Source organism: Haemorhous mexicanus, chromosome 23 (genome assembly GCF_027477595.1).
Source record: "Haemorhous mexicanus isolate bHaeMex1 chromosome 23, bHaeMex1.pri, whole genome shotgun sequence".
Lineage (NCBI taxonomy): Eukaryota > Metazoa > Chordata > Aves > Passeriformes > Fringillidae > Haemorhous > Haemorhous mexicanus.
Genome location: NC_082363.1, coordinates 5086470 through 5107418, shown reverse-complemented (window position 1 = coordinate 5107418; position 20949 = coordinate 5086470). Strand labels below are relative to the sequence as shown.

General features: G+C 57.0%; 2 protein-coding genes across 2 annotated transcripts in view; one reads left to right on the top strand and one right to left on the bottom strand.

The window, feature by feature from the left end:
• Positions 1–446: 446 nt before the first annotated feature.
• ARHGEF16 (Rho guanine nucleotide exchange factor 16) lies at positions 447–12955 on the top strand. Its single transcript, XM_059866673.1, has 15 exons — positions 447–504; positions 2743–3312; positions 3907–3958; positions 4372–4541; positions 5205–5261; positions 5695–5855; positions 6303–6455; positions 6820–6949; positions 7665–7739; positions 8597–8689; positions 9350–9504; positions 10455–10634; positions 10992–11065; positions 11446–11547; positions 11994–12955. The coding sequence occupies exons 2-15, from the start codon at positions 2767–2769 to the stop codon at positions 12131–12133; spliced, it is 2088 nt and encodes a 695-aa protein (XP_059722656.1). The 5' UTR covers positions 447–504; positions 2743–2766; the 3' UTR covers positions 12134–12955.
• A 1962-nt stretch (positions 12956–14917) lies between these two features.
• Positions 14918–20949, bottom strand: part of LOC132337793 (multiple epidermal growth factor-like domains protein 6) — a 47878-nt gene continuing 41846 nt past the window's right edge. Inside the window, exons 28-34 of the mRNA XM_059866684.1 lie at positions 20728–20856; positions 20062–20190; positions 19267–19395; positions 17876–18004; positions 17672–17800; positions 16026–16157; positions 14918–15485 (exon numbers count right to left, since the gene is read on the bottom strand). Of these exons, the coding sequence (XP_059722667.1) occupies positions 15418–15485; positions 16026–16157; positions 17672–17800; positions 17876–18004; positions 19267–19395; positions 20062–20190; positions 20728–20856 (845 nt within the window). The 3' untranslated portion in view covers positions 14918–15417. The remainder of the gene's footprint in view (positions 15486–16025; positions 16158–17671; positions 17801–17875; positions 18005–19266; positions 19396–20061; positions 20191–20727; positions 20857–20949) is intronic.

Genomic DNA, 20949 nt, shown 5'->3' with positions numbered 1-20949 from the left:
ATCGCCCGAGGTTACCTTTGACCACTGAAGACCCAAATAAAGCATCAGACATGCCTGTAGTAAGGGAAGGCTGAAATACCGAGTGTGTGTCGGCCAGACCCCGAGGATAGCCGGGGCACACTCGTTTGTCACCTGCTAACGCGACAGGAGAACGACACCGAATAATTCCCCCGCCTTCAGCGACCTTGCAGAGGCGGCTTTAGGGGATGGGGAATGCCGAGATTCCAGGGGCGCACACACCTGACGATCACTCATCAAGAAGCAGCAAAACGCTATTCCTAGAGACGCTAAATTAATTTTTCACCCCCGGGAAGCCGGGGCGACCCCAGGACGGGAGCAGAGCGCTGCTCGGAGCGGGGATGGGCGGGACATCGCACACCTCCATCCCGGCACGGCCTCGGCGGCCGGACCGGCACCTCCCCCGGTGCCGCCCCCGGTCCCTCCCATCCCTCCCGGTCCCTCCCATCCCTCCCGCCGCCGCCGCGCTGGCTCCGAGGGGCGCGGGTAGGTGCGGGCACGGCGGGGTCGGGGCGGGGGCGCCGCGGAGGGACCGGGGAGCCGGGGAGGGACCGGCACCGCCACCGGAACCGGCCCCGGGGCTCCCGGGCAGCCGTGCGGGCGGCGGCCCCGAGCGAGCGGCTACCGAGCGCCTTCCGGGGAGGGGACGGCGGGGACCGGCTGTGCCGTCCCTCCGGGGCGCAGCCGGGCTCGTCCTCCCGCGGCTCTGTCCCCGCTGTCCCCGAGGGTCTCAGCGGTGCCGAGGGGTGGTTGGGTCCATGGCAGAGGGGTTTGGGTGCTTCCCAGGGCTGTATCCCGCCCTGCCCCTGCGCCGCAGCCCTGGTACCGAGTTACGGTGCCTGTGCCCGTGTGCCCCCGCGGGCAGTGACACGGTGATCGATGCCCTGTGTGGCCCCCGAGCCTCCCTCCACCCCAGCACCGAGAGCTGTGCATTCTGCCGCCCCCAAACCTTCTGGGTTCTGGCTTGTTTATTGCCACCAGGGCTTAGGGTAAGCTTCGTCCTCAGGCAGGATGGGGTTAAGAGCGGAATGTGGCGCTTTGCTCGTCCGAGGGACACTTGGCAGACCTCTGGACACAGAGCATGTGTCCCGCTTCCGAGGACAGTGGAATGAGCAGCATCTCTGTCAAACGAGCTGTTGTTGATGGGTCTGTGCTGTCCTCCTGCCAGTCATTCATGCAGGGAGAACCACGGTCCAGCCTTGGTTTGTTTCCTGGTCTTTGAAAGGGAACAGCTTGGAGATGGCACTGGCACACAATGGGTTCTCAGTTGAGGATGGCTAAACCATAATTTCTCCTGAAGTTATGTAATAGGCAGAGAGCATAAAATGCTCTGTCTGTTCTGTAGGGGCAGAGTTCTAGAGGTGCATGGTTCTGTGCATGGCACAGGAGGGGATGAGTGACCTTAACCCCACCTGGGAAGCCCCAGGGAGCGGAGCAGGTGTTTCTGTGGGCAGAGTGGTTTGGGGCAGGTACAAGCTTGGAGGAGCACAGGGTTCACAGACAGAGATTCCACAGCCTGAGGGAGGTGGCGTTCAGGAGGGTGCAGACCGACCATGGTGCCTGGCAGCACCCCAAAGGGGAATTAGGGGACACGGAGGTGTGGCAGCAGCAGGGCTCGGGGAGGCTCCAGGCCTGCCTGGCTCAGGTCTGAGCCTGCCCTGTGCCTGCTCCAGGGCCTGGATGCTCCATGGCCTGGATGCTCCATGGTCTGGCTGCTCCCATGGTCTGGCTGCTCCCATGACCTGGCTGCTCCATGACCTGGCTGCTCCCATGGCCTGGCTGCTCCATGGTCTGGCTGCTCCCATGGCCTGGCTGCTCCCATGGCCTGGATGCTCCCATGGCCTGGCTGCTCCATGGCCTGGCTGCTCCCATGGCCTGGCTGCTCCCATGGTCTGGCTGCTCCCATGGTCTGGCTGCTCCCATGGCCTGGCTGCTCCTGGTCCTGGCTGCTCCATGGCCTGGCTGCTCCATGGCCTGGCTGCTCCATGGCCTGGCTGCTCCCATGGTCTGGCTGCTCCTGGTCCTGGCTGCTCCATGGCCTGGCTGCTCCATGGCCTGGCTGCTCCCATGGCCTGGCTGCTCCCATGGTCTGGCTGCTCCCATGGTCTGGCTGCTCCCATGGCCTGGCTGCTCCCATGGCCTGGCTGCTCCCATGGCCTGGCTGCTCCCATGGCCTGGCTGCTCCCATGGCCTGGCTGCTCCCATGGCCTGGCTGCGCCATGGCCTGGCTGCTCCCATGGCCTGGCTGCTCCCATGGCCTGGCTGCTCCATGGCCTGGCTGCTCCCATGGCCTGGCTGCTCCCATGGCCTGGCTGCTCCCATGGCCTGGCTGCTCCCATGGCCTGGATGCTCCATGGCCTGGATGCTCCATGGCCTGGCTGCTCCATGGCCTGGCTGCTCCCATGGCCTGGATGCTCCCATGGCCTGGCTGCTCCATGGCCTGGCTGCTCCCATGGACTGGCTGCTCCCATGGACTGGCTGCTCCTGGTTCCTGACCATGTCCTGGAGCCCCCAACCCAGCCCTGGCATATGGGTGGCACTAGAAGGAGTGGGGTGGTGACAGCATCCCCAGTGTATCCATACAGGCCGTGCCTGAGGAGCACCCTGGGAAGGTGGAGGCCGTGTCCTCTGCTGTCCCAAGGTTCCCTTGGCTCAGTGTAAATTCCTGCAGCCTTACTGGGAGGTGTTCAGCCACCTGTGTGTCTGCCTGTCTGTCCTCCTCAGCTTGCTGCTCTCCCAGCCACCGCCATGTCTCGGGGCTCCTCTGCTACCTCTATGGATGACAAGACCTTGCTCCTGGAGTACCGATGCCACCCAGTGCGGCCGGAGCCACCCAGCCTGACGTGTGTCCCTGGGAAGCGCAGCCCCACCACAGCTCCCAGTGCCACCCCGCTGTCACCCCTGGGCTCCCCCACCTCGGCCGAGCCCCGTCGCATCGTCCTCAGCACGCACAGCCCCGCCGCGCTGAAGGTGGGGACGCAGCAGCTCATCCCCAAAAGCTTGGCCGTCTCCTCCAAGCCCAAGAACAGCCCCTCCCGGCCCCAGAGCTTCGGGGCGAGCCGGGAGCCCCTGAGCCCTGACCCGAAGCGGGCGGCTGTCCCCATCCTGGCCCTGGAGGGGGAGGATGAGGATGATGGCGGAGGGGCCCTCAAGCGCAACCTGAGGAACATGTCCTACCGCGCGGCCATGAAGGGGCTGGGGGCTGAGATGGAGCCAGCCAAGGCCTCTCCCTCACTGAAACCCGTGTCTGAGGATGGCAGCACCCTGCCCGACCGCAGCCCTGGCAGGAGCAAGGTGGGTTCAGCTCCCGCTGTCACCCCTGTCAGGCAGGGATGGGATCCTGCTTTCCAGGTGGTGACGGAGGAGCTGCCGAGCCCTCAGCTGCAGTCAGTGCTGGAGCTGGTTTGCTGAGCCTGGTGTGGTGACTGGTGCCTTGGGATGCTCCGTGTCACCAGCAGATGCTGCAGCTCCCTGGAGAGGCTGGGAATAGCTGACATGGTTTTCATGGGGAGTGGAGCTGGACGCTTGGCAGGCGGCTGCGGGATGTTTGCAGGGTGGGGCTGGACGGGAGAGCGGCTCCAGTCGTACACAAACATGGGTGAAGCACGTCTGGGGAAAGGGAGACTCCAGAGCAGGCAAAGTCCAGGTGTGAGAGAGATTTGACAGCGGCAGTGCAAGTACAGAATGGTTCTGAGCGTGACCCTGGTTATATGGGAGGTGAAAGCTGAGTCACCTGGGTAAGGCAAACAGAGCCCACACAAAAGGCAGGCTGAAAGAACAGGGTGGTGTGGGCCAACTGGCACAGGTAACTCCCCCTTCTCCTGAAGGAGTTTTCCCAGGGCCTCAGAAGTGTGGTAACCACAGCAGGCTCTCCTCTTGCCCTTGCAGAGAACCCTCGGGCGGAAGCGGGTGGAGAAGCGTGGTGGCTCATTCAAGGACCGTGAGTGCTCCTGTCCCCATCCCCTGTGCCTCAGCCAAGCAAATCCCTGCCAGGCTTTCCCCACTGTGCTGCTCCCTGCCCATGGCCCGGGGCCATGGCTTTTGTCTCTGCTTCCCCGAAGCAACAGCAGCGTTGCTGCCCTGCTTTCCTGCTCCTGGGGCTGAAAACGCTCCAGTTGCTGCCCTGCTCACAGATGGATGGCTCCCAGGGAAAATGGGAGAGCTGTGGGAGGCTGCTGGGAGCAGGAGCCGCTGGGTAATCAGTGCAGTGCAAAGTCCAACCTCATCAGGGAGTTTTTTGGCCCGGAACTTGCGGCTCGTGGCCAACAGGGCAAGGCAGCTGTGGTGGGAAGGGAAGCCATGAGCTGGGAGAGGCTGCTGTGCTGTGCTGACCTCGTGTCTTGTCCTCCGCAGAGCCCCGGCTGTATCAGGAGATCCGTGAGAGAGGCCTGAACTCTGTCAGCCATGAGTCAGACGAGGACTTGCTGGAGGAGGCCCTGCCAGAGGAGCCATCTCCTCTGGGTGCTGCCATCGTGGTGCAGAGCTACCGCCCGGCCCAGGTGACCTGGAGCCAGCTCCCAGAGGTAGGGGCAGCAGCCTGGGGGGTCTGAGAGCTCTGAGGGGATAATTCCACATCATTAGTGCTTGCACTGGGCTGTTCTGAGCTGGCTGGGACACACAGGGTCTGCCCAGAGCTGTTGGTGCAGGTGGTGCTGCTGTGGTTGGGCTTCACCCACCACTGAGGGAAGGCAGGTGCTCCTTGCTGGGCTTTCCCTGTGGTGTTTGGGGAGAGTAATCTTCATCCAGGGAGTGGCAGCAGCTGCTGGGAGCTGGGGGGCCTAGGTGATGCTGCAGGGGGTGGTGAAGGAGTGAGTGGTGGTGGACAATAAGGGTGGTGTCTGAGGTTTGTAATGTGTTCCTTCGGTGTGTGGTGGTGTGTTGCAGTGTGTGATGGTTTCTGATGATTTCTGATGGTTTGTGATGGTTTGTGATGGGTTCCTTTGGTGAGTGCTGGTGTGCTACAGTGTGTGAGGGTTTGTGATGGGTTGTGATGGTCTGTGGTGGTGTGTAACAGTGTTTAATGGTTTGTGATGGATTCTGATGGGGTGTGCTGGTGTGTCACAGTGTGTGATGGTTGGTGATGGGTTCCCTTGGTGTGTGCTGGTGGGAGGGGCCGTGGGGTGGCTGACACAGCCCCAGACCGCACTAGAGGGCGTGCAAGGACCGTGGTTCCTGCTCATCCCCAGGTCCTGGAGTCGGGCATCCTGCAGAGGATCTCCCCCGAGGAGCGCAAGCGGCAGGAGGTGAGAGAGCCCTGGGTGTGCCCGGGAGCTCAGCAGGGCACAGAGGCTGTGGGACACACATGGCTCTGCAGGGTCAGCTCCAGGTGGAGCTGGGCTGGGCTCAGCTCATGGTGCTGCTGCTTCCAGCTGCGCCAGGACTGGGCAGTGCTGGGAGGGCTCACCTGCACTAATTGGTGGGGAAACAGGCAGCTCCATTGGGTGCTGATGGGAAGGGAAAACATCTTCACGCTGTGGCTTTTTAATGACTGAGTGTCCTAAAACACACTGGGATTGTTGGTATTGGCCAGGCCATGCATGAGGTGACACAGAGAACCAACATGGAGCCAAGTAATTTCCAGTGGCTCTGTGCCAAAGAGTATAAATAAGATTTAACAATTGATTCCCAGCTTTGTCCAGTCAGTTTATGCTGTTGCATCTTCCCTACTTTCTCCAGGCAATGTTTGAGATCATCACTTCTGAGTACTCCTACATGCACAGCCTGAACATCCTGGTGAGCCACTTCATGAGGTCAGAGGAGCTGAAGGAGACCATGACTCAGACAGAGCACCACCACCTCTTCTCCAACATTGGGGACATCCTGACAGTCAGCAAGAGGCAAGTGGGGCCTGGGCTGGGACCAGGCAGGCCTGGGAGGGGACCCTGAGCTTTTTATTTGTAGTGCTAAACCATCCATCCCTTGGATTGTTGAAGGGACTCACTGGGAGGTGGAGAGGAAATGCCTTGGGAGCTGTGTCCATGTGGGAAGGCAGCAGGAGGAGGATGCAGCAGCCCTGGGAATGGCTGTGGGGGTGTTGAAGGCTTCCTGATGGGGCAGAAAGTAAACTCCTGGAGGGCTGAGGTGGAGGAGGGATCCCGTGCAGGAATGGAGGAAGCATGTGCCTCTGGGGAAGGCGCGGGTGTCTCAGCTGCTGGAGCTGCCCTGCCAGAAGAGATCCAGGCCCCATCTCCTCTGGGAAAACTGGGGAAAAGCAGCACTGGGAACATTCAGTTTGTCCTGCCCTAGTGAGTCATGTGGTGAGCTTGTTTAAATTCTCCCCTCAGCTTCTTTGAGGACTTGGAGAAGCGACACCAGGAGCACCTCCTGATCCCTGACATCAGTGACATCGTGGAGGAGCACGCCTCGAAACACTTCAACCCCTACATCAGCTACTGCTCCAATGAAGTCTATCAGCAGAGAACACTGGATAAGCTGCTGTGAGTACAGGGCCTGGGCTGGCCAAGGAGTTGCCTCTGAGGGGCTCTGGGCTCCAGGGACTGCAGAGGTCCATAGCCCGTAGGGACATGGATGGGCCTTCTTCATCTCCAGGCCAGGTCTGAGTCTGTTGTTGGTACATCTGTGGCTTTACCCACCTTTTGGTGGGCTCACCATCTCTCTCTGGGTGCTTTTCCACCACCTGCTGTGGGAGCAGTTCTGTTTCTGCCCAGCTGGGTACTCCAAGCCTGGCAGAGCACCCCAGGCAGTGCCATCACTGCTCTGTATTTCCAGTGTGTGGAGAGCTGCTGGAAAATCCTGACAGCAGAAGAACAGAGTTAATGGAGCTTTCTTATCCTGTTCCAGAACCACAAACCCCTTATTTAAAGAGACCCTGAAACAAATTGAAAGGAAACCAGAGTGTGGAGGCCTGCCAATGATCTCATTTCTCATTCTGCCCATGCAGAGGGTAACACGGCTTCCTCTGCTCTTAGATGTAAGTAGTCACACAGTGGCACTGCTTGGCACCTCTGAAGAGGTGACTCTGCTATTCCCTTTGTTTGCTGAGCCTGGGACAGCCTCTACTTGGACTTCAGTGCGCTAGAGCTGGGCCCTGGGTGATCCTGTATTCAGGAGAAGCATTTGGAAAACTCTCAGGCACATGGTGGGATTCTTGGGGTGTCCTGTGCAGGGCCAGGAGTTGATCTTAATGGCTCCCTCCCAACTCAGCATGTTCTGTGATTTATATCCAGAGCAATCTGCTCCTCTGGGGGCTGTCAGATGTGCAGATTAAAGCTCTGTGAATAACACTTCATGTCTTGGTGCCACTCACCTGAGCAACCTGAGCTTCTTCTGTGCCATATCTGGGTCTCAGGCTGGGGTGGCACAAGTGTCCTGGTCAGGCAGCCCAGGAGTGGAAAGCAGGTCTTGCATTCTTCGTGGAAATCTGCTCTAAATGCCAAGCTGCTGGATGTGGGATTTCCAGTGACTGCTCCCAGTCTGTGGGGGTTGCAGGGCTGAGGGCCGGGGGGTGGCCAGGCACATATCAGCCATGAAACCCCCAGGTTCACAGCTCCCAGCACTGTTAGACCTTCCTGTGACCATTGGGGACAGCTCAATCAACGTGTGGCATCCTGAAATCCCTGGGAAGCAGCTGATGCTCCCTTCTCTGGCGTGCAATGTCACTAAAGCTTCTTATCTTGGAATTCCAGACCGTCCAGCAAAAAACAAACGCGCGCACCGCAGCGTACGGAGCTGCCACCCGCGCTGTGAAGGCCATCAGCAAGGTGAGGCCCAGCTGCCAGCCCTCCACCTCTCCTCCTGCCAGCTCAGCCCTCTGGAGCACTGATCCAAAGCTGCCATTCTGGCCTCTCATTTCCCTCCCAGCATCAGTTCACTCGAGGCTCCTCTGCTCCAAACAGCTGCCGGATGAACACATCTTCTTCCTTCTCAACTTTGTCACCTGATCTTGGTTTGTTCCTTTTTCTTGTCCTCTTTTCTTCTTGCCTCTTTGGCCCATCTTTGTCCTTCCTGAGGCAGTTCTCACCATGGTTTTTGGGGATTTGGGCAAAGGGCAGTGAATGAAGCAGAGAGGGAAGTGTGGAGTGCAGTAGTCACGAGCTGTGCCCTGTCTGTGCTCCTGGATTTCATCTCCCTGTGTTTTCCCATCCACTGCTCAGTCACACAGGCCAAAGGGCCACAGAGCCTGCGGCCACCACCGTGCCAGTGGTGACTCTTCCTTTCATCTCCCCGAGGAGCAGCTCTTGGCAGCACATTCCTGCTGCTCCCAGTTGTCCTGCTCTCACATCCGAGCAGAGTCCTCTCCTCTCTGTGATTGTCCATCCTCCTGCCTTGAGCTCTTATCAGATGATTAATTCTTCCTCCTGTTGCTCCTCAGTTCTGGTGCAGGTTCACTTGAGTCCTTCTCCAGGCAGAGCCCACGTGCAGAAGAGCATCTCTCTCTGCAGGACAGCATCCCACTGCCTTTTCCCAACCTGGCATGAAGCCTGTGCCAGGAATTGTCTGTCTGTCTCTCCTGCTCAGGGCAGCAGGACAGTCCCTAATGCTGGGGGAGGTGTGGGAGATGGATGGGCTCAGTGTCTGACCCTTCTGCATTTCCCTTGGGATGTTTTTCTCTTCCCAGCTGGTCAAGAGCTGCAATGAGGGAGCTCGGGCTATGGAAAGGACAGAGCAGATGTACACCTTGCAGAAACAGCTGGAATTTGGGAAGAAGAAGGTGAGGTCTGGTGGTGAGAAGTCTTCTGGGGCCTGTTTAGGCAGGTCAGACCCGTGCTGGGAATCCTTCTGGGAAGCCTGGAGTGGTCTTCCACCAGGCAGCAACTGACAGAACCAGAGGACACAGTCTCAAGCTACGTCAGGGAAGGTATAGGTTGGATATTAGGAAGAAATTTTTCACCAAAAGAATAATAAAGTACTGGAATGCTCTTCCCAGGGAGGTGGTAGAATCACCATCTCTGGATGTGTTTAAAAAAAGACTGGAAATGGCACTTGGTGCTACGGTCTGGTTGAGGAGTTAGGACACAGGTTGGACTCAATGATCTTAGAGGTCTCTTCCAACCTCATCATTCTGGGATTCTGTGGTTCTGTGACTGATGGATGCAGGCAGTTTCTAAAGAGTGCAGTAAAGCCATGACAGCGTCACCCACTGTTGGGGTCCAGGGGCTGCATCTCTGGGTGTGCTGGGATGGGGTGCACGGCTGCTCTGCCTTTCACTGCCCCCTGGAAAATCCTTTTTAAAAGACCCTTAAACAAATCTGGTGTGTCCATCCCAACTGACCCTGGGGCAACTGCAGGTTCACTTCCTGCCTTGATTCACCACTTTTGCCTGCTGCTGGTGAGGAGGGCAGGGGCTGAGCCTTTTCTGGTGCTGTTCCAGCCTTTCCCGCTGATCTCGGTGTCCCGGTGGCTGCTGAAGCGGGGGGAGCTGCACCTGCTGCTCTCGGAGGAGGCCGGCAAATTCCGCCGCGGCGCCGGCCGCCTCTGCCACCTCTTCCTCTTCAACGACGTCCTGATCATCACCAAGAAGAAGAGGTGAGGGCCCTGCCTTTCCCTGAAGAACAGCTAGGGGGATTAAACTCCAATTTCCCCAGCAGAGTATTGGAATAATTACCAATCTAGCCGGACGGGACGTGCCTGAGCTTGTCTGGCCCTTGGTGCTGAACCAAACAGCAGCACTGTGGTGTTTCACCCCAGAGACACTTTTGGCTGGCTGGGTGCTGCAGCTGGGTGCTTGGAGACAAGTCCAGGCATGCAGGAGCTCTGGTGGTGGTGGGATGGAGCTTTACCCCCATAACAGGGTCTGCTCCTCAGGGTTACCTCTGCTGGAGAAGCTTTAAGGCGATGGTGAAGGAAAGGAGTCGGTTCTGATGGAGGGTTTGGATCCAGAGCTTTATTCTGGCCCACAGACCCCTGAATCCAGCACCAGCTCCAACAGAACTCCCTGACTGTGAGGGTGCTGCTCCTTTTAACCCCGGGGAGAGGGGGAGGGAAGGGGTAGGAAGCCACCAACCAGGTACAGTAGAGGAGATCTCAAGGGACAAAGGACACCTGGATGGCCCAATGCCCCCCAGGGGTAGAGGGCATCTTTTGAATCTGCCCTTCTGGAATTCCAGGACTGACAGACAGTATTCAGCAGGGGTCAGGGAGGGGAAAGGAGAGGTGACTGACACACCTGGCAGGGAATTACCAGGGGAGGGACCCGAGGTTCTAAGGTAAACCCTGAAATCACAACGCAACAGCAGAGAAATCTGTGAGATTTCCCTGTTTCCACCTTTGTGAGCTGTCCCTTGTCAGCCAGAAGAGTCCCACCGGTGGCTTTGCCTTGGTGGGTGGGTGGCCAGCAAGTCCCCAGAGCCATGTCCCACCCTGAGCATCAGCTCCAGACTGCTCTGGCAATGCCTGCTGAGCCTCCTGTGCCAGGCTGGGAGCTGGGAAGTGGCCCAGACCCCACAGCTGAGGCGCTGATCCCGTCTGTGCCGCAGCGAGGAGAGCTACACGGTCATGAACTACGCCACGCTGGACCAGGTCACCGTGGAGAAGGTGGAGAGCTCAGACCCACCCTCCCCTCCTCCTGGCAAGGCTGGGGGGCACCTGCTGCGAGTGGTGCTGGAGAAGGACAGCGAGGGCCGGCGGGAGGAGGTGGTGCTGTCAGCAGAGACGCTGTGAGTGCCACGCTGGGATTTTGCTCTGCCCCATGGGATGAGCTGGGAATCCTCTGAGGCTTCTGCAGATCTCCCTTTACCCCCACACTTCTTCTGGAAATGGGGATGTGCACAGCCTTCTCCCAGGCTCTGTTCCTTCCTCTCTCTTGTATCTCCCATGTAATTCCCATATCAGCTTCCCCTGTCCAAGCAAAGCAAAGCAGCTGGGCCATGTGTGCCACTTGGGAAGTGTCCTTACACTGAACAGTCTGATCAATCTGACTGCCCTGGAAAGCATTCATCCTGCTGGGAATGTCCCAGCTGCTGCTGGCCACAGGGGTGCTGTGCTAAGGCTCTCTTTGTGTTTCCCTCTGGCAGGAGTGACCGGGCTCGGTGGATTGCAGCTCTGATGCACAGGGAGAAGGAAAAGCCTGACACCACTCCCAAAGGAGGTACCGTGTGCCAGAGGGCAGCCTGGCTCTGCTGGGATTCCCTGTCACACCAGAGCATTTGCAGGCCCAGGTTCCTGCCTGGTTCTCCTCCACTCCTGCCAGTGGAGAGGAAAACCCCACGCCTTGCTCCTTGGGAGTTGCCTCCCATGAAGTTATCAGTCACAATTGACCTTAAATACATTTCCCGGGAGACACAGTGGAATTCCAGGAATGCCTTCAGCTGTTGTTAGAGGAGGTTTGACAAGCTTGGAGGGATAAGGGGCAGGGACAGGAGGGAATGGAGCGTGCTGTGCTGTGGAGCACTGGCTGGGCAGCTGGGGGGACACGGCTGAGCAGGGGGCTGTGCCTGCTCACTGTCCCTGCTGTCCCCTGTCCTGCAGACCTGAGCCAGGTGGAGATCACCCGTGCCTACCTGGCCAAGGAGGCGGATGAGCTGTCCCTGCAGCAGGCAGATGTTGTCCTGGTGCTGGGGGAAGAGGATGGTGAGTGCCAGGGAGCGTGGGGCTGGGTGTGGGGCAGGCTCTGACCTCAGCAGAGCTGGGGCAGGGGGAGCCTTCAGTGATCCTGGGGACTGGGTTTTAGCAATTGCAGAAGCTCCCAGGCTGCTGGTGAGACCTGTGGCACTACCTGGTGCTGTGTCTCAGCAGGTGACAGTGGGCTCCTGGGGGGCTGAGGGAGGTGGCACTGCCAAGGGTCCTTCCTGGCCATCACCTGCTCTGTTCTCCCTAGGCTGGTGCAGGGGGGATCAGCTGTGGGATGGGGAATGGGGCTGGTTCCCCCAGGACCTGCAGCCCTTCCTGGCCCTGTCAGCAGCTCTGTTCTCCCTAGGCTGGTGCTGGGGGGATCAGCTGTGGGACAGGGAGCAGGGCTGGTTCCCCCAGGATCCACAGCCCTTCCTGGCCCTGTCAGCAGCTCTGTTCCCTCCTAGGCTGGTGCTGGGGGGAGCGTTTGCGGGATGGGGAGCAGGGCTGGTTCCCCCAGGCCTGTGCCAGGCCCATCACCAGCCGCGTGGCCGCCGAGGGCAACGTGCGGCGCATGGAGCGGCTGCGCATCGAGACTGACGTGTAGGGACAGCCCAGAGGGGACCCTCTGCCTCAGGGAGCCCCAGACCTCTGCAGACTGAGCCCACGGAGAGGAGGCAGCAGCAGAGCCTTTCTTCTTGAACTGTGCTTGTGCCAGGTGGCAGATCTCATCAGCCAGGATGGGTTTGTGACACAGCAGCTCCGCTGTGAGAGCTGGCACCAGGCACTCCTGGCAGGGCTGGCACTGGTGACCCGGAACAGGCTCTGGGAGCAGCCAAGGGCTTGGCTCAGGTTGGAAAGCTGGAGCTGTTCTGGGCTCTGAAGTGCCTGTGCCACCGTCTCCGTCCCTGCTGGCAGCTGGGCCAGCACCTGCTGCACACCTGGTGTGGGGAGAGCACACCCCAGTCAGGCTTTGTTTGGAGCTTAAATCCATGTGCTTGGCTTATTCCTCAACCCAGTTTTTGCTGCTGTTTCTCTTTTTCTGTCTCTCCCCCCCCCCACCACAGTAACTCTTGGGCCCTTTGGGCAGAGCCATGCCCTGCACAGGTGAGGTGATGCCAGACACCTTTTGGCCACTTGATAAAATACTTAAAGCCAGAGTTGTTCCCATGGAGTCAGCTCTGGGGCCAGGACTGGGATATGCTCCAGGCAGGGGGTGAAGCAGGGGCAGGATGAGGAGCAGTGCTGCAGCTCCCACCTGCCTTTCCCTCCTCCCAGCTGGGGAGGGGGCTCTGCCCAGGGCTCAGCCCCTCACACCCCGTGCAGGGCACACGGCAGCTACAATTTTGGGGTGCCAAACTTCACATTCACTGTTCTGATCAATCTGTCCAACTCTAAATTAAGGTAACAATAAATTCTTGGATACCAATGAACCGTGTGTGCTCTGTTAGTGCTGAGTGTCCCTGAGCATGAGAGCTCCAAGGTTGTCCCAACCATGAGCCATAAAATGAAGCTTCATTCTGCTGGTGGCATTGCATGTTCTGACAATATGTACACCTCATGACACACCCTCCAGGGCCCCTGCCAGCCTGCTGTCACCTGGAGCAGCTGTCAGGTGCATTTGACTGAGAGAGACAAGATAAGGAGAAACTCAGCCAGGCTTTCTGTTTATTTCTTTTAACTGTGGAGAAAGTAACATTTTTTCATCTGTGCTAAATTAAAGATCCAAAAAGGGAGACAGTACAAGAAAAGAGGAAGCAAACAAACTGGATTAAGAAGTATGAACAGGAAAAGAACATTATATAAAAATACAGGTTCAGGGCTTGCTCTGAGCAGCTGCCAGGAGTCCTGGAGCTGCAGCTGGAATGGGACAGGATGGATCCATCCCCAAGTTCAAGGCTGTTCCTATGTTCTCCTGGAGCAAGGCCATCAGGGCAGAGCATCTCCACTGGCCTCCTCCTCCTCCTGTGCTGCTCCCAACCACTGGAACCTTCCTCTAATGGCCCAGGAGGGAGCCTGGCAAGGCAAAGGGGAGCTGAGGGATGATTGTCTGGAGAGGAGCAGCACCACTGGCAGCACTGACTGGGCTCATTTGGCACATGGACAAAATCTTCCTGCTCCCTGCTCACCCAGCATCCAACCTCAGCAGCACCATTTTGGTCCTTCACTACACACTCATATTAACAGGATTTCTTCACAAGAACAATAGCTAATGTAAAAAAAATACTGTTAAGGAAGAAATAAAATAAGAAAGGAATTAGCCCAAAATGACAAGTTCTATACAGATTAAAATAAATTCCATCAGGAAAAGAAACAATTCTTTTATTATTTTCAGTTGGCCCCTGTGGGAATAATTTAAAGGCCAAGTGCCTGGGCAGGGCTATGCTGCAGCCTGTGGGGATGGGATGGGATGGGATGGGATGGGATGGGATGGGATGGGATGGGATGGGATGGGATGGGATGGGATGGGGGTGGGATGGGATGGGATGGGATGGGATGGGATGGGGATGGGGATGGGGGTGGGATGGGATGGGATGGGATGGGATGGGATGGGGGTGGGATGGGATGGGATGGGATGGGATGGGATGGGGATGGGGATGGGGGTGGGATGGGATGGGATGGGATGGGATGGGATGGGATGGGATGGGATGGGGTGGGATGGGATGGGATGGGATGGGGTGGGATGGGGATGGGATGGGATGGGGATGGGATGGGGATGGGATGGGATGGGATGGGATGGGATGGGATGGGATGGGATGGGATGGGATGGGATGGGATGGGATGGGATGGGATGGGATGGGATGGGATGGGATGGGATGGGATGGGATGGGATGGGATGGGATGGGATGGGATGGGATGGGATGGGATGGGATGGGGCGGGGCTGTCCCTCTTCTCTGCAGAGCTGGGGTTCCTCTGGCAGTGGCTTCACCTGCCCAGGAGCTTTGTGCAAACAGACAAAGGGGGCCCTGGACCCTGACCAGGGAGATGTGGTGACACTGGAGTGGTGACATTCCCCACTGCTGCAGGTGGCCAGCTCCTGACTACGACTGGCATGGCAAAATAACTCAGGATTCAGGGCTGGGAGAGGCCATTCCAGCTGGGATTTGCCTTGACCAGATGAGCCAGCTCTTTGTCTCCATCCATGCAGAATCTCTGACTTCCACACTTGATTTAGGTTTCCTTCTTCTTGGAGTAAGTGACATGGGCAGCACCATGGGCTGGCAAACTCCTGGGCCATGGGCTGGCAAATTCCTGGCATGAAGAACAGGCTCCAAACCCCTGACAAGCTTGTCCAGCACTGCCTGTTCTGTCAGGAGGCACCAGCTCTGCAGGTGAGTGCTGGAGCCCTGTGTGTTTTCCTCTGGCAAATTGTCACAGTAAAACACCATGGAAAATTCAAATTTATAAAAAATAATTCAAGTGAGGTGGTGCATCCACAGGAGGTCCAATCTCAGGAGAGCTGGGCACTGTCAGCCATCAGCCCTGACAACACTGTGGTGCAGCTTCCCATAAATATTGATGCATAAATACCTGATTTGGACCACGATTTCAGCCCCCTCCCCAAGCCCAGCACCCAAAAGTTGAAGGCCAGCAATGTGTCACAAGCTGTCAAAGTCCACTGTCCCCTGAGCAGAACTGATCTCTCCTGGAGTGGTCACCTGGTCTCTGGCCAAGGGCACACCCTGGTGTGGGCAGGGCACACGAGTCCTCAGGGCCAGCCCGCGCTGGCACAGTGAACTGGTTATACTGGGTGCTTCAGCCTCACTCAGACCCCCCAAAAGCAGCAGCTGGGGCTGTCAGGAGGCGAGAGCTGCTCATGTGGCTCAAAAATGAGTTCATTACAGGTCATTGGCTTCTTCAGGTGCTGCTTGGTGAAACCAGAGCAGGACCTACTTCTCTGCTGGCTGGAGCCCCTCCGGGGCTGGTGGTGGCCTGGTGGGTGGCAGGGACTGCGTGGCTGGAAAAGAAGACAGGACAGGTCCAGGACAGGTCAGTCCTTGCTCTGGGCAGCCCTGCTGCAGGTTTGACCCTCCACAATGCTGCCCTCCCTGGGGGCACATTCCCTCCCCATTCCCCTCCCCACTGGGAGCTGGGAGCACTGGTCTCAGCCTGTGGGTTTGGGTCAGACCCTCCTGCCCCCACCCAGCACCCACGGGGGTCACTCTGGGCCCACAGGTTTGGGCAGAGATGAGGAGTGGGGGGGTTGCACTGTGGTTGGTGCATGGGATCAACATCCCAGCTCATGCTCAGAGTGGGATTTGTGCCGTGGCTGTCCCAGGGGCACATTTATGGCCAGGCTGCTAAACAGCTTCAATTCTGAGACTCCACAAACCTCCCTGGTGGCCACAGTGACAGCAAACAGGTGAGACCAACTGAGGGGCTTGGCACGAGGCAGGTGCTGCCCTAAGCGACTGCACTGAGCTGATTTACTGCTCCCAACCCCACCCCTGGCACAGGCACAGCCTCCCCTGGGGCTCTGTACCTTCCGTGGCCTCACCTTCGTGGCAGGTGGGTCCCGTGTGGCCGTGCAGGCACAGGCACTGCCCGTTCCTGGCGTTGCAGTACGAGCTGCTGGGGGCACACTGGCACGCCAGGCGGCACTCGGGGCCAAACTGGGTGGGCTGGCACTCTGCAGAGGGCACAGAGCTGCTCAGGTGTTGGAATTCAGGACATCCCTCTGGCAGTCCTGGATTGCCCAAACCCCTGCCAGGGGGCTCAGAGACCCTGGCACAGAGCCCAAGACCCCTGTGACTTTGATTGTGACCCACGGAAAAAATTACCAACCTTAGATGAGGATCTGCAAGCCATGAAAGTCTAAGTAGAATAATTGGTTTGTCACAGGGTGAAAAATAGATTTTTGGGGTTTTTAGAATGGAGGTTCAGGGGGCAAGATGGAGGGATCTGGGCATGTCCAGTCTTTCTTTTTCTTGGCCTCCATCTTCTGCTGTGATGGTGGCACTTATGGATTGGTTTAGAGTAGAAGCTCACTGTCTAACATAGGTGATGGGTATTGGGAAGTAATTGTAAATATTGTACATGTAATTTTTAGTATAAAAAGATAACACCCCCCTGGGGGCAGGCAGAGTGCCTCTGTCTGTCCTGCTGAACAGACCTCGGCAGGACAGGAGAAAGAATTTTATAGATAAATAACCTTGAGAGTGAGAACAGAAGAGTTCTGACTCCTTCTTTGACTGCCAGTCTGGGAAAAGAGACTTTGTGACACATCTTGGGGTCACTCTGAGCAGCAGAAGCCCCAAGACTCAGGATGATGCCTGTGGCAGCACTGAGCAGGAAGGCTCAGAGCTCTCCCGGGGTGCTGCAGGCAGAGCCGGGTGCAGGAGAGGGCAGGGAGCTTTTTGCTGTGGTGACACAGGACACCGGAGCATCCCCAGGCCACCAGGACGTCCCTTCAGCCTTTGACTGTGTCAATCTGAACACACAGGCTCTGGAGGCTGGGGGAGAATTTGCATTCAGACCTGACTGTGAACAGGGGCCAGAGAGATGAGTGCCACTGTCACCGTCAGATTTTCTGGAAAAATCCCCTTCCCAGGATTCTTCTCCTGGGAAGCTGAGAAGCCTCAGAGAAAAAGGAAAACAATAATTATCTCATTTGCTTCTCCTGTGTTTTGCTGCTTTGGAATGTGTTTGGAGATTGTTTACCAACAAGTGATTGTTTCATTGGTTTAATGCAAATTGTTTTGACTTAATGACCAGTCAGGGTCAGGCTATGTCAGGGCTCTGGAAGGAGTCTTTCATTATTGTCTTTTTAGCCTTCTGAAAGTATCCTTTCTGTATTCTTTAGTATAGTTCAGTACATTATTCTTTAATATAATATAATAAAATACCATAAAATAATACATTAAAAATAAAATATAAATAAAATAATTAAAATTTAAAAATAAAAAATATAATAAAAAATATAAAATAATAAAATAACAAACTAAAAATAAAATAAAAAATTCTGAGAACATGGAGTCAGATTCATCATTCCTTCCTTTATCTGGGAACTCCTCAAATACAATATGCCACTGCCCCTCTCGCTCTGTGAGGTGACCACACCAGAAAAAAGCCTCTCCCAGCCTCCTGGGAGCAAACCCCATCACACAGCCCCCTTCCTGCCCTGCCCAGCCGGTCTCAGCTCACCTGCAGCACACCTGGGGCCGGTTTTGCCGGGGGGGCACAGGCAGTGTCCTGTCACCGGGTCGCAGGGGACATCGCTGGGGCAGTCGCAGAGCTGCTGGCACCCCTCGCCGTAGGTCCCTTCCTTGCAGCCTGTGTGAGACAGAATCAGCCCCTGCCAGGCCCTCGGGATGCCCTGAGGAAGGGGGAGGAGGAGGATGGTGGTACCTGTGTGACAGCGCTCGCCCCGCAGCCCTGGGGGACAGCGGCAGCGCCCGGTGGCGGGGTCACAGCCCGCCCCGTGCTCGCAGTCACAGAGCTGCTGGCAGCCCTCTCCGTGGAACCCCGGGGGACAGCCTGGGACGGGAGAAGCTCGTTAGAGAGGGGATGAGCAGAACTCTGCAGCAGAGCCCTGGCCAGCCCGGCAGGGAGGAGCACAGAGCCCGACTTGTGCCCAACTTGTGCCCAACTTGTGCCCAGCGCTCCAAGCCCCGCGTTCAGCCCCACAGGGTTTGCTCGGTGCCCAACACCGCCGGGCACTGCAGACCTGTGTGCCTTGCGAGGGCACCACTGTGACAGTGGGGTCACGCAGGGATCAGAAATCACCCTTGGAAAAGGGAGAGCCCCGTGCAGTGTGACACTGCTGTCACGTGTTTTTTCAAGTTTTTCTGAGCCTTCTGATGTTTACATTCTTGTAACAAACTCTCTCACACGCTTTATTTTTAAACAACTTATTGCTTCGCATTCCTTTATGGAGGAGGAGAAATTTGATGGACTGTTGGTTTGTCCAGTGTCATTGGAGAGGTGGCGCTGTCACCCTCCAATCCACTGTCACTTTTGGAAATCTATAAATGTTGGAGTCAGGAATTAAAAGCTCTTATTTTTGCCTTGGAGAGCTGCGTGTCCGCGTCATTTTATTTGGTATCCTATAGCAACAGTCACACCCTGTCGGGACTCAGGACATTCCTCTGGCTGCCCTGGAGGACTCGAGACCTGGCAGGGGGCTCAGAGACCTTGGCATGGAGTCAAAAACACCTGTGCCTTCAATTTTAACCCGTGGAAACAATTACCAACTTTGTGTGAAGAGTTACAAGCCACAAGAGTTTAAGTAGAATGACAGTGAATTTTCACTGTGAAAAAGTAGAATTTTGGGGATTTAGAATGGGGGCTCAAGAGGCAAGATGGAGGAATCTGGGCATGTCCTGTCCTCCTTCTTCTTCTTGTTCTCCATTTTCTGCTGTGACACTTGGTTTAGAGACAGACTGTCTAACATAGGTGATAGGTGTTGGGAAATTATTGTAAATAAAGCACAGGTAGTTCTTAGTATAAAAAGCCAACACCACCCCAAGGGCAGGGACTGTGCCACAACCTGACCTGCTGGACAGATCTCGGCAGGTTGGAGAAAGAATGTCATAGATAAGAGAAAATAAACAACCTTGAAAATCAGAGCCGAGGAACCTCGACTTCTTCGAGTGCAGGGCTGGGAAGAAAGAGACTTTAATACCTCGGGAGCCATTTCAGCAACACAAACCCTGAGAACACCCATGTCCTGCACTCCTGCTCTCCGGCCGAGCTCTAGAGACCCCCCCCATGCCCCAAGCCGAGGGTGTAGCACTCACTGTGCTCGCACAGGGGCCCGTAGTGGCCGTGGGGACAGTGGCAGGCGCCGGTGGCCGGGTGGCAGGTGGCGTTGTGCAGGCAGGGGCAGCGCAGCTGGCAGGCAGCACCGAAGCTTCCCGGAGGGCATTCTGTGGGCACAGGGAGCAGCAGAGCTCAGCATCCCCACAGCCACGCTCTGGAGGGCTGGGCTGAGGCAGGGCTGGCATGGGTGGGATGACAGAAGCAGACCCAAGGTGTGAGCTCCACAATCAGACAGGATCCGGGCCAGGGTTACCTGATTCACAGGATTTGCGAATCAGATTTGCAGGAAGAGGGAGCAGCAGAGCTCAGCATCCCCACAGCCACACTCCGGAGGGCTGGGCTGAGGCAGGGCTGGCATGGGTGGGATGACAGAAACAGGCCCAGGGTGTGAGCTCCACAATCAGACAGGATCCGGGCCAGGGTTACCTGATTCACAGGATTTGCGAATCAGATTTGCAGGCACAGGGAGCAGCAGAGCTCAGCATCCCCACAGCCACGCTCTGGAGGGCTGGGCTGAGGCAGGGCTGGCATGGGTGGGATGACAGAAAGTGGACCCGGGGTGTGAGCTCCACAGCCAGACAGGATCCGGGCCAGGGTTACCTGATTCACAGGATTTGTGAATCAGATTTGCAGGCAGAGGGAGCAGCAGAGCTCAGCATCCCCACAGCCACACTCCGGAGGGCTGGGCTGAGGCAGGGCTGGCATGGGTGGGATGACAGAAACAGACCCGGGGTGTGAGCTCCACAATCAGACAGGATCCGGGCCAGGGTTACCTGATTCGCAGGATTTGCCCGTCCACCCTGGGGCACAGGAGCAGGAGCCATCGGCAGGGTGGCAGAGCCCCCCGTTGCGGCAGGAGCAGCGCTGCTGGCAGCCCGGCCCGTAGCGGTGCCTCTCACAACCTGCAGGGCCAGAGGAGCAGCAGTGGGCACAGGGTCACAGATATATTATATGAAAAATCCTTTCATTAGGGTCTTTCTCTCCCGAGAAGCTGAGAGGCCTCAGAAATGAAATGTAAACAATAATTATCTGCTGCTGTGGAATGCAACAGGTGCATCTTGGATTGGTCTCATCTGGCTGTTTTTAATTAATGGCCAATCACAGTCCGGTTGTCTCGGACTCTCTGGTCAGTCACAAGATTTTATTCTCATTCCATTCCTTTCTATTCCTTGCCAGCCTTCTGATGAAATCCTTTCTTCTATTCTTTTAGTATAGTTTTAATAGATCATTTTCTTTTAATATAATATATATAACAAAATAATAAATCAGCCTTCTGGAGCATGTAGTCAAGATTCTCATCTCTTCCCTCATCCTGGGACCCCTGCGAACACCACCACAGGCACAGGAAGCACGAACAGAGATCTCAAGGCAAGGAAATAATTTCCTGCCCAGGATCTTTCCCAATGCACCCCCTGACAGCCCCGATGCACAACACTTGCCTTGCTCACACGTGGGGCCAGCTCTGCCCGGAGGGCACACGCAGTCTCCAGTGACAGGGTGACAGGGGACACCGGCCCCACAGGGGCACAGCCCTGCACAGTCCTGGCCGTAGCGGCCAGCGGGGCATCCTGGAGGGAGGAAAACCTGGGTCAGGCCAAAGCAGGGCTGGGGAGGTGGGAGCTGGGAGAGGGAAAGTTTTGCACAGCACTGGAGCTGAGTGA